The following is a 14564-nucleotide window of genomic DNA, read 5'->3' as shown; positions in this document are numbered from 1 at the left end:
CCTGTGTATCAGGGGAGGGGCCTGGTGGGAGGTGATTGGATCATGGGGGCGGATTTCCCCCTTGCTGTTCTCAAGACAGTGAGTGAGTTCTCATAAGAACTGATGGTTTAAAAGTGGCACTTCCTGCTTCACTCTCTCTCTCTCTTCAGCTTTTCCATGATAAGACGTGCTTGCTTCCCCTTCACCTTCTGCCATGATTGTAAATTTCCTGAGGCTTCCCCAGACATGTAGAACTGTGAGTCAATGAAACCTCTTTTCTTTATAAATTACTCAGTTTCAGGTAGTTCTTTTTTTTTTTTTTTTTTTTTTTTTTTTTTTTTTTTTTTTTTTTGAGAAAGCCAGCTGACTCTTTATTGCTTTGGGGGCAGGGGGCTCAGGAGCTCTTGGTGGGGCGGGTCCGCTTCCTCTTCACCATCACAGGCTTCTGGCTGCGCAGGATGGCGCTGGCCCTGCGGATGGCTGCCATGCGCAGGTCGGGGCGGTACTTGTTCTTGCGGATCATGTGTCTGATGCTGCTGAGCGTGGCGCGAGCATTCTTGTTGATGGTGGTCCGCACATAGGAGGTGGCAGGCTTCCGCTGGCCGGATCTCCGCTTAATGACCACCACGACGCCTTTGCCGTCGGCTGCCGGCTCCACGCCCACGGTCTTGCGGTGAATCAGCCCGTTGTAGCGGAAGGAATTGCGGGCCTTCAAGTTATTGGGCTCAGTACTGTAGGTCTGCTTATTCCTCTTGATCAGGAAACTGGAGCAGTTCCGCACGACCATCCATTGCAGATGCGCAGACATGGCGGCGGCTCGTCTCGCAGCGGCGACCTGAGACGGAAAGAGCTCAGGTAGTTCTTTATAGCAGTGTGAGAACAGAGTAATACAAGTACAGACTGACCAGACTCAGGGAAAACAAAAGTGAGATTCATTGCTTCCCACCCTGCCACCCTTTGACCCCATATGGAGGAGGATGAGGCTCCCTGACTCTGACCCAGGTGGGTATAACTGTGGCAAATGCATCAAGATTGGTGGGAGAGGGAGTTCAGGAGAAGCTCATGTATCCATGATGAGTACTGGGAGAGAAAAGGGACATTTCAGCAGGTAGAACTGCACATCACAGACCAACATGGGTGACTTGCTTTGCCAGGTGTTCCTGAAGAGAGAATGGGCTCCAGGCTGGGCTGCAGTGCAGCAGAGGCACAGGTGCCCCACTGCACCTTCAAACTGTGTTACCCAAGCACAACACCACTCTTACAGTTCAAACCAGCGCTGTACTGTGTTGGCTCACACCTGTAATCTCAGCACTTTGGGAGGTTGAGGTGTGAGGATGGCTTGAGACCAGGAGCTGGAGGCTGCAGTGAGCCATGTTCGTGTCCCTGTATAACAGCCTGGAGCAAGACCCTGTCTCAAAAAAATTAAAATTAAAATTATAAAGCCAGCACAGTGCCCCCACTCAAACTACTGCTTTTTAACAAAATAGCATCATCTTATTTATAACCCAGGGCCTGCAGGCTTCAACTAATCTCTAGGTGAATTCGGTGACCCAAGAAAAAGCCTCATAGTATGATAACTCTTGCCACAAGGACCCAAACTGCTCTAGTAGGATTTCCTCAAGCATCGCTACCAATATGCTTGGATATGCCATAACCTTTCTTCTCCCTCAGTTTTCATATTTGTAAAATCAGATGACTAGTTTATGTAATCTTTAAAGGCCTATTCATCAATCGTATTTTATCGTTCCCTATTAAAAGAATCAGAAAGTCCAGAAAAAAAGTAAAAGTAAATGTGTGAGTCTTATTTCTTCTCATTCTTGAAAACTCAGGCATTATGTCCTCTGGGAAGCCTCCCATGACCTCATCAGATTGCAGACCTGACCCAGGTACACAGGTGCCACAACTCAGGTACACTTCTGTTGATCATAGCTCCTACAGAGTGGTTGTGGATTTCTGGACCTGTTTCCTCCATTATCCAGTCAGCTCCCTGCGGCACTTCAAAGGTTGGCTTTTGTCTTATTTTTCCTTGTGTGTGCGGGATCTAACAGACTGCTTGATGCATAATAGATGGTCAGTAACTATTTGTTGGTTAAAAGGATGACTAGATGGATGAATGAATAAATGGAGCTTCTTTACTTGTGGTGGGGATTGTGCTTTCCAGGGAAACAGACTAGGCAGTGTGTCTCTCTTGCCACATGGCTTGCTGGTGGCACTGACATAATGTGGTTGGAGAGGGATGGACAGTGGTGCAGAAGTCAGATCTCAGGATCCATGCAGACCCATAAGGGGAAATCTCATCTCCTTTCTGCTCCATCAACCTATGGAGCTTGAAGTGAGAGATAATTAATTCATGGCATGTGTGGAGACAGATGTTAGGGAAGTGGAGCAAAGATAACAAGGTCAATGCAAAAAGAAAGAAGGGGTTATAAATACTGCAGTGATAAAATGGTTTGCCCAGAAAGACTTGAGCATCCATGTCACTGGAAAATGTCCAAATAGAGAATCAACATGGTACAGATAAAGGAATAGGTGCTTACAAATGTTAAGTGGTTTGTTTAAAGGCACAAAGTAAGTGGCTTGAACTTGTTCTGTCTCTCTGCATATTAGGGGTTCTTTATACCCATTATATTATCCATTTCCCCCAATGCAAAAGCCACTGCAAATTAAATCCCTTAACTGATAGTGTTTTATTTTAAGAAATTGTTCGGACTGGGAATCAAGACATGAACACAACTGTCCTAGTTAGTTCTAGCTGCTATAACAAGGTGCCATAGATTGGGCGACTTCTACACAACAGAAATTTACTTCTCAGTCTGGAGGCTGGAAGCCTGAGATCACAGTGCCACGTGAGTGAGGGCCCTGTTCTGGGTTGCAGACTGCTGACTTTCATTATAACCTCATGTGGCAGAAAGAGCATGAACCAGCTCTCTAACCTCCTCTTAGAAAGGCCACCTGTGAGTACATTGGGTTCATCTGAATGAATAATCCGAGATTATCTCTCCGTCTTAAGATTTTTAACACATCTGAAAAGTTCCTTCTGCCATATAAGATAACATTCACGGTTTCTGGGGATTCAGACATGGACATCTTCTGTGGGAGAAGGGTATTATTGAGCCCACTGCAGGAGGCATATACACTTTATCTTTAGTTTCAAGAAGACTATGAGGAAAAATTGGAAATAAGGGAAACAGGCAGTTGAAATAGATGCTGGAAAGATTAGGGTGTTAGAGTTACGATTTAAGGCAAGTTCAGGATGGATTCCATCGAGAGCCAGAAAGATGTAGGGTTTACATTTTACAGAGTATTGAATGTGTTGTTCAAAAACAGGCAGAGAGCTTAAAGGTTGTGTTCATGGCAGGATATCTCTTGACCCAGAATAGTCGGTAATTATACTTTTTTTCCCTCATTTTAGAAAACTGAGGCTCAAGGCAACAAGCCAAAAATAAAATATCAGACATTAAATTAAGGTGTTATTGGCAATAAGCCCAACCAGAAATTTTTGAAACAGGGCTCCTGCTTGTGCCAGGAAGGAAGTCAGAGTTGGGTGAAGGATCATTGAGATCTTGAAGACACGGAGGAGAGGAGTCTCTATGACCAAGATAGCCAAGGAGATTGTGATTTGGAAGAGGAAAAGGGAGGAGATGGTTGGTGCAGAGTGGTGACGTTGGAGTGGGATACCCTGTGGCTGGATGAGGCTTCTCTTTTCCCAACTGGACGTGGAGCACAGAAATCTCATCCCGTAGAGAAAAGAGGTAGTAGCCACATACCTGCACTTGGAAAGAAGTTTTGCAGCCACCAATTCAGAGGAGGAGATCTTGGCTTCAGAGCTGAAAGAGAAGACAGAAGGAGACAGGCTCTTGTAAAATGTGATCAATAGAACTTAGGTGTTTTCCCCTGTTCTGCTCCAAGACCCCACTAAAATGAATGTAAAGAGATTTTGTTAAAAGCATGCGCTTATGAAGATGAAGATCAAGAAAGAAAAAAACAGAGAAATATCAAGATAACTTTGAATGTTAGAAGACAGATGGATAACTAAAATTTAACTTTGCATAGCAGAGAAAGCCAAAATAAAATGCCCATAAGGTTGCTGGGTGGGTAAAACAAGAAGCCAACCAATTTCCATTCTGGAACTCTGTAAACACTTTAGAATTTAAGGCAATAGATGTCTTCAAAAATTAAGGTGTGGATGGAGCTTAAAAGTAAAGAATTGGTTGAAACTCCATAAAAGAAATAAGTTGACCCCTACATTCCCTTCTTTACCTTAAGCAACTAGACAGCTCTCCCTCCCCTACCTAGCAGGAGACTGGAGGTTTGCTCTCTGAAGAAGTTGTCCCAGAGGAACTTATAACTCAAGAATACCCTGCACAGCTTGGGCAGAGTGGGAGGTGCGGATTACTGTACTGAAAACTGTGAATTAGGAATAGAAGTCCTCTAGCCCTTTACAGAAGATTGGAGGGTAGTCAAGCTGACCCAACAGAGAGGATTCTTACAGATACTGTCAGTTGATCTTCCTTTAAAAAAATGGCTCCATGCCTGCAGGAGCATCCTAATGGAAGTCAAGTGCATGCCCATGAAGCTGCTTATCTCTGCAATGCTTTACTTTTAAATGCGAAGGGATACCAGATATTAAAACAGTTGAATAACACCTCTAACTGAAAAGCAGATAAACAGAGCAAAGGAGCCTGGAGAAAACAAATATAACGCAGAAATCAGAGGAGCGAAAACTATGCAGGGAAACTCTCCAATCTACATTCTCACAGAGGTAAAAAATATTGAATCCATGAAACAAGAATTACATGATTTGTAAAAGAAGCTTCAAAAATAACAAATAAAATTTCTCCTAGAGATTAAATTATGAGAGCCAAAATACAAAGTTTGATAGAATGGACAAATGCGTGTATACATATATTTGAAAAGAAATATAGATAGTAGAATAAAAAGACAAAGTAGTGGAAAAGAGTAAGGAAAAGATAAGTGTGTTAAAAAATTAGTTAGAAGTTTCAAAACGTAACTGAGGAAAGTTCCAGGAAATGAAGAAATTAGAATTGAGAAAATTACCCAAGAACTAAAATGAGAAAATTTTCCATAATTAAAGGTTATAGGTTTTCAGATTTTAAAAGCTTACTTTATGTCCAGCATAATGAATAAAATATTATAAAATATCAGAGTAATGGGGTAAAATAAAATCCCAAAAACTCTCAGAGAAAGATCACATACATGAGATCAGAAATAACAAAAGCATTAAAATTATCAATAGCACTATCAGAAGCTAGAAGACAGTAAGAAAATGTCTTCAAAACTCTGAAGTAAAATGAGTTTCCTAGATTTCTATGCATAGTCAAGATAAAGATATGCAATAAATCAAAGAATGTTCACAGCATTCACTCTTTCTTCAGCAGCTACTAGAATTTTGAAACTTCATTTTAATGAGGCACAATGAAGAAAGAGAGACAGAAGATAAACAAAGTTGACACTCCAACAGTAAAGAGGGAAATGGATTTCAGAATAACAGTACAGTTACAAATACTAAAAAGCAACCAATTCTTATTGAACCAAGAAGATGAGAAGATCTAGGAAAGGTATTTCCCAGGTAGGGACAGAATGAAAATCAGAGATTATTTCATGTGCTTGAATATATTGAGAGACATTTTCTATTTCTGGCAGAGAGTTTGAGGATGGAGTTATGGTGATATGCACATAAAAGGAGTGGGCAAATAAAAACTTGAGGCAATTACTAACTCCAGGAAAAACAAAAGGTTGTTCAAGAAGGAAAATGTAAACAGAGTACACCACACAGAACTGCTAAGATACAGTTTATATCACTGTAATAAATGACACAAAAATATGACTACAGGCTGGGCACGGTGGCTGATACTTGTAATCCCAGCTCTTTGGGAGGCAAAAGTGGGTGGATTGCTTGAACTCAGGAATTTGAGATCAGTCTGGGCAACATGGTGAAACCCTGTCTCTAAAAAATTTTAAAAAAAAATTAGCTGTTTATAGTGGCACACACCTCTAGTCCCAGCTACTGGGGAGGCTGAGGTGGGAGGATGGTTTGAGCCTGGGTGCTGAAGGTTGCAGTGAGCTGAGAATGTGATATATATATATCACACATAGATATGTATATATTATTTTGGAAGTTGAGAATGTGATGAAGAGAAGGGTGTATATATGCGTACATGTGCATATATATGTATATGTTGAGGAGGTATAAGAGTTTCTAAACATTTTTAAAACAAAAATACAAAGTCAGTGGGCACACATCTAACACATATATGCACTTCAACTAGAAATATGGAGAAAAATTCCAGAAGTAACTGCTCCAGGATTTAAAATATTTGCCTCTGGGAAACAAAACTAGGGGCTTGGAAATGGGTGAAGTGGACTGCTGTTTTCCATTTTAGGCCTTGAACATTGTACCCATTTTCTGTGGCTGCTATGACAAATTACCACAGGCTTTGGGGCTTAAAACAACAGAAATTTATTTCACAGTTCTGGAAGTCAGTCAGAAATAGGTTTCAACGAGCCAAAACCAAGGTGTTGGCAGGGCTGTCCTCCCCATAGAGGTTCTAAGGGAGAACACATTTCTTGCCTTTTCCAGCCTCTGGTAGCTACTGGCATTCCTTGACTTGTGACCACATCACTCTAATCTTCAAGGCCAGCATGTTAAAATTTCTCTCAACTCCATCATCATATGGCCTTCTCTCTGTTAAAATCTCTGTCTGCCTTCCTCTTATAATGAGATGTGTGATTACATTTAGGGCCCACCTGAATATTTCAGAATAATCTCTTCAACTTAAAATTCTTAATTTTGTCACATATGCAAGATTCTTTTTCCAAATAAGGTAACACTCTTACCTTGAGTTTGAGATGTGAATATGTCTTTGGGGGCTACTGCTAAGCCAACCACAAACATTAAAAAAAATGTTTAGTACATTTACATATGATAAATTAGTTAGTTGATTAATTAAAGGAAAGAGTATGTACTAATTTTTTACAGTGGTGACCAATAGAAAATTCTGGGAGACTTTCAATTCTATATTATCTATCTCCATAGTGTTCTTGAATAATGAACATACATTACTCATGTAAAATGCTAATTTGTGAGAAAAAAGAAAGAGGCAGGAAGAAAAATTTCATGCTTTGGCTAATCTACATTTGAGGCTAACTAGTTCCAAGACTTTCATTTCAAATACAAACACCAGGCAAGTCTCCAGTTAAATGACACTGACATTCATGTTGTTCCCTGGAAGACATATGTGTGTTACAAACATACGCCTACAGGAAGCCAAGAGCTCAGGGGCTGAAGAGAGGTTTTGTGGGGTTTCAAAACCAAAGAGTGCTTTCAAACCCAATATAAGGAGTCATTTTATCTCAAATATATAGTGTATCTACTTCTTACCTGTTAGTTTATTCCTATTTCTCTTGAATTGGTTGAACCCCAGGTTAAAGCATCCAAGTTGAAAAGGACCTTAACAACCATTGCGTCCAACCTCAACACAGTACAATTTAGAGGCTCCAGAGAGGACCACAGGGGTCAAGTAATGATCCCCAAGGCAGCAGAGGCAGAACGTGACTCCTGATCCTAGTCTTTGGTCCGTGAACTTCTGCCCCTTGTTTTGTTGACAGCTGCTGTGATACCTTGGTTCTTATCCTCTTAGTTTAAAAGAATTTAAATAAGAGACACACAGCAAAAGAATTGCAGCATAGAGTAATTTATTGGAAAAGAAAAAAATATATTTTATAAGTTAGGTGCAGACTAGGCAGTACACCTTGAGAGAGACAGAATTCAGGGTGGGTTACTGGCAAGGATGAGACAGCAAAGACTGGCACTAGGGAGACTCCCTTTACAGGAGTCATACATGATTATTCATAGGGAGGTGGAAAGAGGTGCTACAGGTAAGCATATTCTGGATGGCTCTCTGGGTGCACATGCACAGTAGCTATACATGCTTGTTCATATACCACATATCTCATTAGCTTCTTGAATCTCAACCCAGGATTGTGTTTTTCACATAATGAGCAAAGGGTCAGTTTGAGGACAGGTAAAATCAAAACGCGCATGCTCTCTTCAGGAGAAAGTCCAATTACAATGCGAATGCTGAGGCTTATTGTGTTGACTATGTGGTCACCATGGTTGCTGGGTCCCAAGAACATGGTCACTTCCTTGACTACCTATCCTGCCTCAGTTTCTCTATGATTTAAGGCGTCCAGGCACAGGTAAAGTTCAGGAAGTAGGGAGAGAACAGTGGTCTGAGCTCAGAATAAAATAGAAAAGTGAGTGGGAAAGTTGGAGGTATTAAAACCTGGGTCTGAATGGTATATAGGATTGTGAAAGCCAAAGCCTGAGGCCAGGACGGATGGAGTTGAGGGCTAAAGGTCAGAGCTTAGGAGCTTTGGCCTGGCCTTCCTAGCTAAAGGGGAGGACAGGAGGGTAGTCTAACAATCATGTGCGCCTAGAGGCGAGCTTACAGAATTGAGGGCATGGACAGGCTAAATGCCCCAGGTTTTCTCCCCTGAATGTACCTTACCCTGCTTAAAACCTACCAAAGACATTATATATTAGTATTATATAATGTATGCTGGGCATAGTGGCTGACACCTGTAATCCCAGTACTTTGGGCGGCCAAGGTGGGTGGATCACTTGAGCTCAGGAGTTCGAGACCAACCTGGGCAACATGGTGAAACCCCATCTCTACAAAACATACAGAAATTAGCTGGGCATAGTGGCATGTGCCCGTAGTCCCAGTTATTCGGGAAGCTGAGGTGGGAGGATCACTTGAGTCCAAGAGGCAGAGGTTGCAGTAAGCAGAGGTCATGCCACTGTACTCCATCCTGGGTGACAGAGCCAGACCTTGTCTCAACAACAACAAAAAAAGAAGAAAGAAAGAAAAGAAAGAAACCAAACTACCAGAGAGTCTATTTTAATTAATTAAAATCCAAATATTTGGCCATGATACAAACTATAGCTCCCATCTCTCCAGCCTCAACTCTTAGCATTTCCCCCTTGCTCACTCTTTTCCACACATCCATTTATCCTGAGGTTCTTTCCATTCTTCTGACAAACCAAAGGGATTTTGCACTTGCTATCCCATCTGCCTGGAATATTTTTCCCCAGATTTTTTTTCATGCTTGCCTCCTTTGTATTCTTCATTTCTCCTCTTAAAGTAACCATCCCGGAGGCCTTCCCAGGCCACTATTAAAATGAACTCTTCCCTTACCCTGGGCACAATCCGTAACTCTGTTTATTTTCTCCATGGAACATACCACTATCTGATATTGTTTGTTTAGTCTCTCTGCTTCATGAAAGCAGGAACCTAATGGCCCTAGTTCCTGGTACCTTGCCTGGCATACAGAGGATGCTTAATAAATATTTGTTGAGTGAATGAATCATTAAATCTCCCAGATTCACTTTCAGGGAAGGCAACATATGACACTTATATAGCTAACCTCATTGATTGAGTAGCTGAACAAATGTGGTTATTGTGATATTTATAACAAGTAGATCACAGTTATCAAGACATTTGTTCTGTGTCCCAACTCCCGAATTTCCAGCCCTGCTGGATCTTTGATGTCCTGGGCTGTCATTGTGTAGGTCACCTTGCTCATAGGGATCTCCCTAATTCCTCCCTCAGGGCAAGGGCTTTTTTCCTTTTGGAAACCAGTTAAAGTGTGATGGTGTGTGTTGGCTGTCATAGAAGTTAAAGGTGTGACTCTGGCTCTTCTCCCTTGATGGAAGCTCAGGGAGAATTAGGTTGCCCATATTTCAAGTTGTAGTGAACTATCCTAGCTGAGGATTAAGAGATTTCAGGTTTTCATCCTTTCTTCCTCCATAGGAAGCCTCCTCCTGCCTTAAAACCTTGTCTCTATGTGTGTTGCTTGGTTAAATCAGTGACACCCCCACCCCCAACCCCAGGGAGGAGAAAGAAGCTAACTATGACTGAGAACCTCCTATATGCCCAGCATTGTGTTAAATTACTTAATCCTTACAAGAATTGGGAGAGGTGAGTATCACCATTTTACAGATGAAGGAACTGAGGTAAGTACCAAAGTGAGTATGCTTCAAAGCCAAGACACAAACTCACATCATCTTGATCCCTAAACCAGGACATTTTCTATGATGTCACATTGGAGAGAATGAAAGGAAGAAGTTACCACCTTCCAGAATGAGCCCTATTATCCACCATGCCAGAGTGACACCTTCCCCACTCAGCTGGCACAGCAGAGCTCAATGCCACCAGCTTCTATGTCTGCAGAACTTCTATGTTTGCAGAACTCACTTAGACAAATTGTCCATCAGATCAGAAGTACCGACAGTGAAATACATACATGTTAGAATGATCCTTAGACTAATACAGATTGATGTGCAGAGGCAGGCTGGACTATTCTTTGCAAAAAGACATTAATGGGAGAAGCCTGATGGCCATGTTAATCTGAAGGCTTTCTGGCCGATTAAGTGACTTGCAAATACCTCATGACTTGATCTCTAATGATCAAGTTGGTAAGAATGAATTATCCAAGGTAGCACTGCAAAGACTGTCTCAGCGTAGAATGCCAATGGTTGACCCTGACTTGGAGGAAGTCTATACTGTGTCAACATGCTCAAACCCTACCTTGAACTCATTTCAAACCAAGACAGACCCTGGGACCAACATCGTTTGGAATTCAGCCTATTGCTGGAGATAGACTCAGACCTACTTTCTGTCCCTTGTGTAAGAGTGAATTGGGTTGAGAACTATAACAAAAATGATGGTCTTTTTTCATTTTGAATCCTATAGAAGACAATTATTTCCTTATTTATTGATTTTTAGCAAGCTATTTATTTATTGACTGTAGTCAGGTATGACCGTAAATGATATGATCCAAGGCTTGGTCAATCATATACTTTGTGCAGAATTAAATATTGAACCAAGGGGCCAGGTGCAGTGGCTCATGCCTGTAATCCCAGCACTTTGGGAGGTCGAGGCGGGTGGATCACGAGGTCAGGAGATCGAGACCATCCTGGCTAACATGGTGAAATCCCGTCTCTACTAAAAATACAAAAAATTAGCCAGGCGTGGTGGCGGGTGCCTGTAATCCCAGCTACTCAGGAGGCTGAGGCAGAAGAATGGCGTGAACCCAGGAGGCAGAGCTTGCAGCGAGCGGAGATCGCGTCACTGCACTCCAGCCTGGGTGACAGAGCAAGATTCCATCTCAAAAAAAAAAAAAAAAAAAAAAAAAAAATCGAACAGAGGGACAAGAGATTGATTGGTATTCCATTCCACTCCAGCAAAGGCAGTTGTCATATGCCCCCTCCACCCACCACACACAACATACTTCTTAGAGTACCCTAGGCTGTCCATCTGCATCCCAGGTTTTTAATCTGAAGAATCCTAGGTTCTTTGCTCTCCCTGATACGTTGTAATTTTATAAAAAATAATGTGTTCTAAGTCAGAGTAGACTGATCTGTTTGGGAACTGTACATCAAAATGATAGCTCAATACTGTGACCTCAGTGACTTTATGCCTTTCTCCCTCTGGCAACGACTTTTTAAAATTATTATTGTGTTGTGATTAATTTTACAGCAAGCCTTAGAATGCTCCCTTAATTCTACTCTCTACTTCAGCCTTGGGAGGTCAGATTTGTGATTATTGCAAATGGGATGGATTTTCTCGTGGTCACGTGGGGAATAGTCAGGATGGGACCAAGGAGGCTTTACCTCCAGACCTTCATCTATGGACCCTCCCATCTCTCTGGCCCTGGTCTTATGCTCCTTAGCCTGCAAAGTGCTGTGTCTAAAGAGAACTAGTGATCAACAAACGGATTGCCTTTCAGATTTGTTTTCCTTTCCTCCGTGAAAACAGAACCCTAACACTAATATGAATAATAACTAATGTCTATTACTTGCTTACTACGTGCCACCTTCCCTGTGAATGCTTTATTAGTGGTATCTTATCCTTGTCTCATCTGTCTTTACTTTTTTCAAGTGGATCTTATTTCTCCATTCTGATAGTTCTCTCCTCTGAAGCACTGAGAATTCTTGTCTTTCTATGGATGCTGTCTGCTGCCTCACTCACAGTGTCTTGCTTCTTCACGTATTTTGTAATGGAGCTTGTATTTGGCAGGACAGAATTTGATTTTGTTTTGCTGGAAGCTCTAGGGGTATTCCAGCTAGGGATCTCTTTGTGTTAATTTCCTGAACAGATATGATAAAGGTAAATACCAAATCCAAGTGAGGTTGAGGTCATGGTTACAAACTATCAACAGAAAACTTTTTTTTTCACCTCCCCAGAGTCCAGAGGAAAGCAAAGTTTCTTGCTATTTCGCTGAGTGGGCAGGAAGATTCTTTTCTATTCTAACCTTCTCCACGAGTCCCAACCCTTTGAGGATCCTAACTTAGTCTGGGATCTCAATTCCAATTCTTTGCCTAATGTGAGCTTAAGGACTCATATTCTATATCCAAGTGGCTGCTAAAAATTCTAGCTAATTGCGAAAATGTATCCTTGTCTCAGGATAACCAAAATATTGGTCTTTGTTAACCTTCTAGTTTTCAGGGGTTTTTTTTCCATTAAATATAGATACACTATTAAATATATATTTACGATATTTTATCCAGCAGGCTATGTAATCTACTAACTTGCTAAAAATGAAAGTCCTGTAGTCAGTTTATATGTACTCCTCTCATCCTGTAAGATCATGGCACCGGCACTATTATTATCTCTGTTTTACAGAGAAGAACACTGAAATTTGGAAACAATAAACGTATGCTAAGAAATAGCAAAATTGTATTCACACTCAATTCTGTCTTGCCACCAAGCCCACATTCTTAACCAACAACCTCCTTCTTTACAGCCTTGTTGGGGTACTGTATCTGTGGTGTAGACCATGGTTTCCCAACCAGAAATCTGTGCTGTCTCTACTGCTGACTTTGGGAGAGAGGGAGACATGTAGATGAGCCGTAACCATTGTCCACAAGGAGAATGGTAGAGAAGAAACAGATAAGAGATTATAAACATTATGTTGCTATTCTATGGAGATGTGGCTGGGAAAGCCATGCAGAGATTCTTTGCTTTCCTAGGAAATGCATCAACCCCACACTAATGGATTCCCAAAGTGGTCCTGGACTAGACTTGTTCCTCCGACTCTGGTGCCTGAGACTGGCATCCCATGACAGTTAGTAGTGGGGAAGGAGATATGAGGGGCTCTGTTCAGCAGGCACCCCATGTGTGGCTGGGAGCAGTGTCACCAGGAGCCAGAAGCTCCACGCTAAGGGTGGGCCACGTGATCCTGGGTGCATCAATTCTCTTCTCTTGGCCCATTTGTTTACCTGCTGGATGGAATTAAACATCTCTTCTCCACATGACTCATGGGGTTCTTGTGAGGAGAGAACCAGTGTTACAGGCTCAGAGTTTGTCCTTGGTGGTGATTTCAGGGCAACTCAGTTGGCTAAGAAACCAGTTGTTCCCTCTCTATCAGGAATACATTTATGAGTTTCATTTTTGAACAGATCCCTTTAGGAAACTCCTATTCTCCTGCCACTAGCACAGGGAGCTGGTGAAGTCTCCCAATGAGGAGATAGCATTTTGCACAAATACATGGACAATGTTGAATAACATGAGATGCTCAAAAAGCAGAAGTGGGGCATCTGCGTTTTCTCACCACCTGCTTGGGGGCTCTGTGATGAATCCACACTGTTGCCTACCCATGCTCCCAGGAAATGAGCTGCGGGTCTCCATCTTTCCTTTCTTTCTCCTAAGCCACAGACCTCATTCAGCCTCACCATGCCCCAGCCTCATGCCCTTTCCTCCCCAGCAGAATAATGCAGCCACACCACTGTACTTCAGTTTTCAAAGACTTTGCATATCCATCAGTTTGTTGAAACCTCATCAACACCCCATGTGGCAGGCTGGCAAGTACTTATTCACCCCAATTTAGTTATCAGTGATTTTTTGCAGTGGGAACCAAAACCTGTGTCTCACACTTTCTCTCCTTTGCTTTTATTGATAGCTTTCTAATTCTGATGGGGCCACTTACTGGCAAAGTGGCCTGGGATGAAACTGATCCTCTTGAATCTCAGCTTCCAGCTTGGTCGAAAAAAAAATGATAGCTAATAATAACGTTTGAAAATTTCCTATGTGCCAGACATTATTCTAAGCATTTCACACACATGAATTCATGAATTCAGTTCATGACAACACTACAAAGTAGATGCTGCTTTTCTCCTCATTGTGCAAATGAAAAATCTTAAGTACAGAGATGTATAAAGCCCATAAGAGGTAGAACTGGGATGGAAAGCAAGATTGGCAACAGTATCCACACTTAACCGCTACATTATAGTGATTCACTCCTAATGATAACCACCTATATAATAATAACTATATCTAAATAGTATGCTGGTATTATAACTCCTCATGAAAATTAAAATGAACAATGTATATAAAAACCCTGTGAAAACAAAGAATTATGTGAATATAAAGTAGTTCTAATTTTGTAATTAATAAAATCCACTTTCCAACTTATCACATCTAAACAAGCATTGAACACTACTCAACAAGTCTTAATCAACAAATATTAATTGAACACCTACTATGTGCATCTATCTACAA

At 41.6% G+C, this 14564-nt stretch overlaps 2 protein-coding genes across 2 annotated transcripts in view; one reads left to right on the top strand and one right to left on the bottom strand.

Annotated features, from left to right (window-relative positions):
- ASIC2 (acid sensing ion channel subunit 2) overlaps positions 1–14564 on the top strand; it is a 1129045-nt gene that overhangs the window by 431667 nt on the left and 682814 nt on the right. The window lies entirely within an intron of this gene.
- On the bottom strand, positions 277–827 carry LOC102134263 (large ribosomal subunit protein eL28). The gene has a single exon (XM_005583415.5). The coding sequence runs from the start codon at positions 785–787 to the stop codon at positions 374–376; it is 414 nt and encodes a 137-aa protein (XP_005583472.1). The 5' UTR covers positions 788–827; the 3' UTR covers positions 277–373.

The sequence above is a fragment of the Macaca fascicularis genome, chromosome 16, assembly GCF_037993035.2.
Source record: "Macaca fascicularis isolate 582-1 chromosome 16, T2T-MFA8v1.1".
Taxonomy (NCBI): domain Eukaryota; kingdom Metazoa; phylum Chordata; class Mammalia; order Primates; family Cercopithecidae; genus Macaca; species Macaca fascicularis.
Note: the sequence above shows the minus strand (reverse complement) of the source record. Positions and strands in the feature narration are given on the sequence as shown.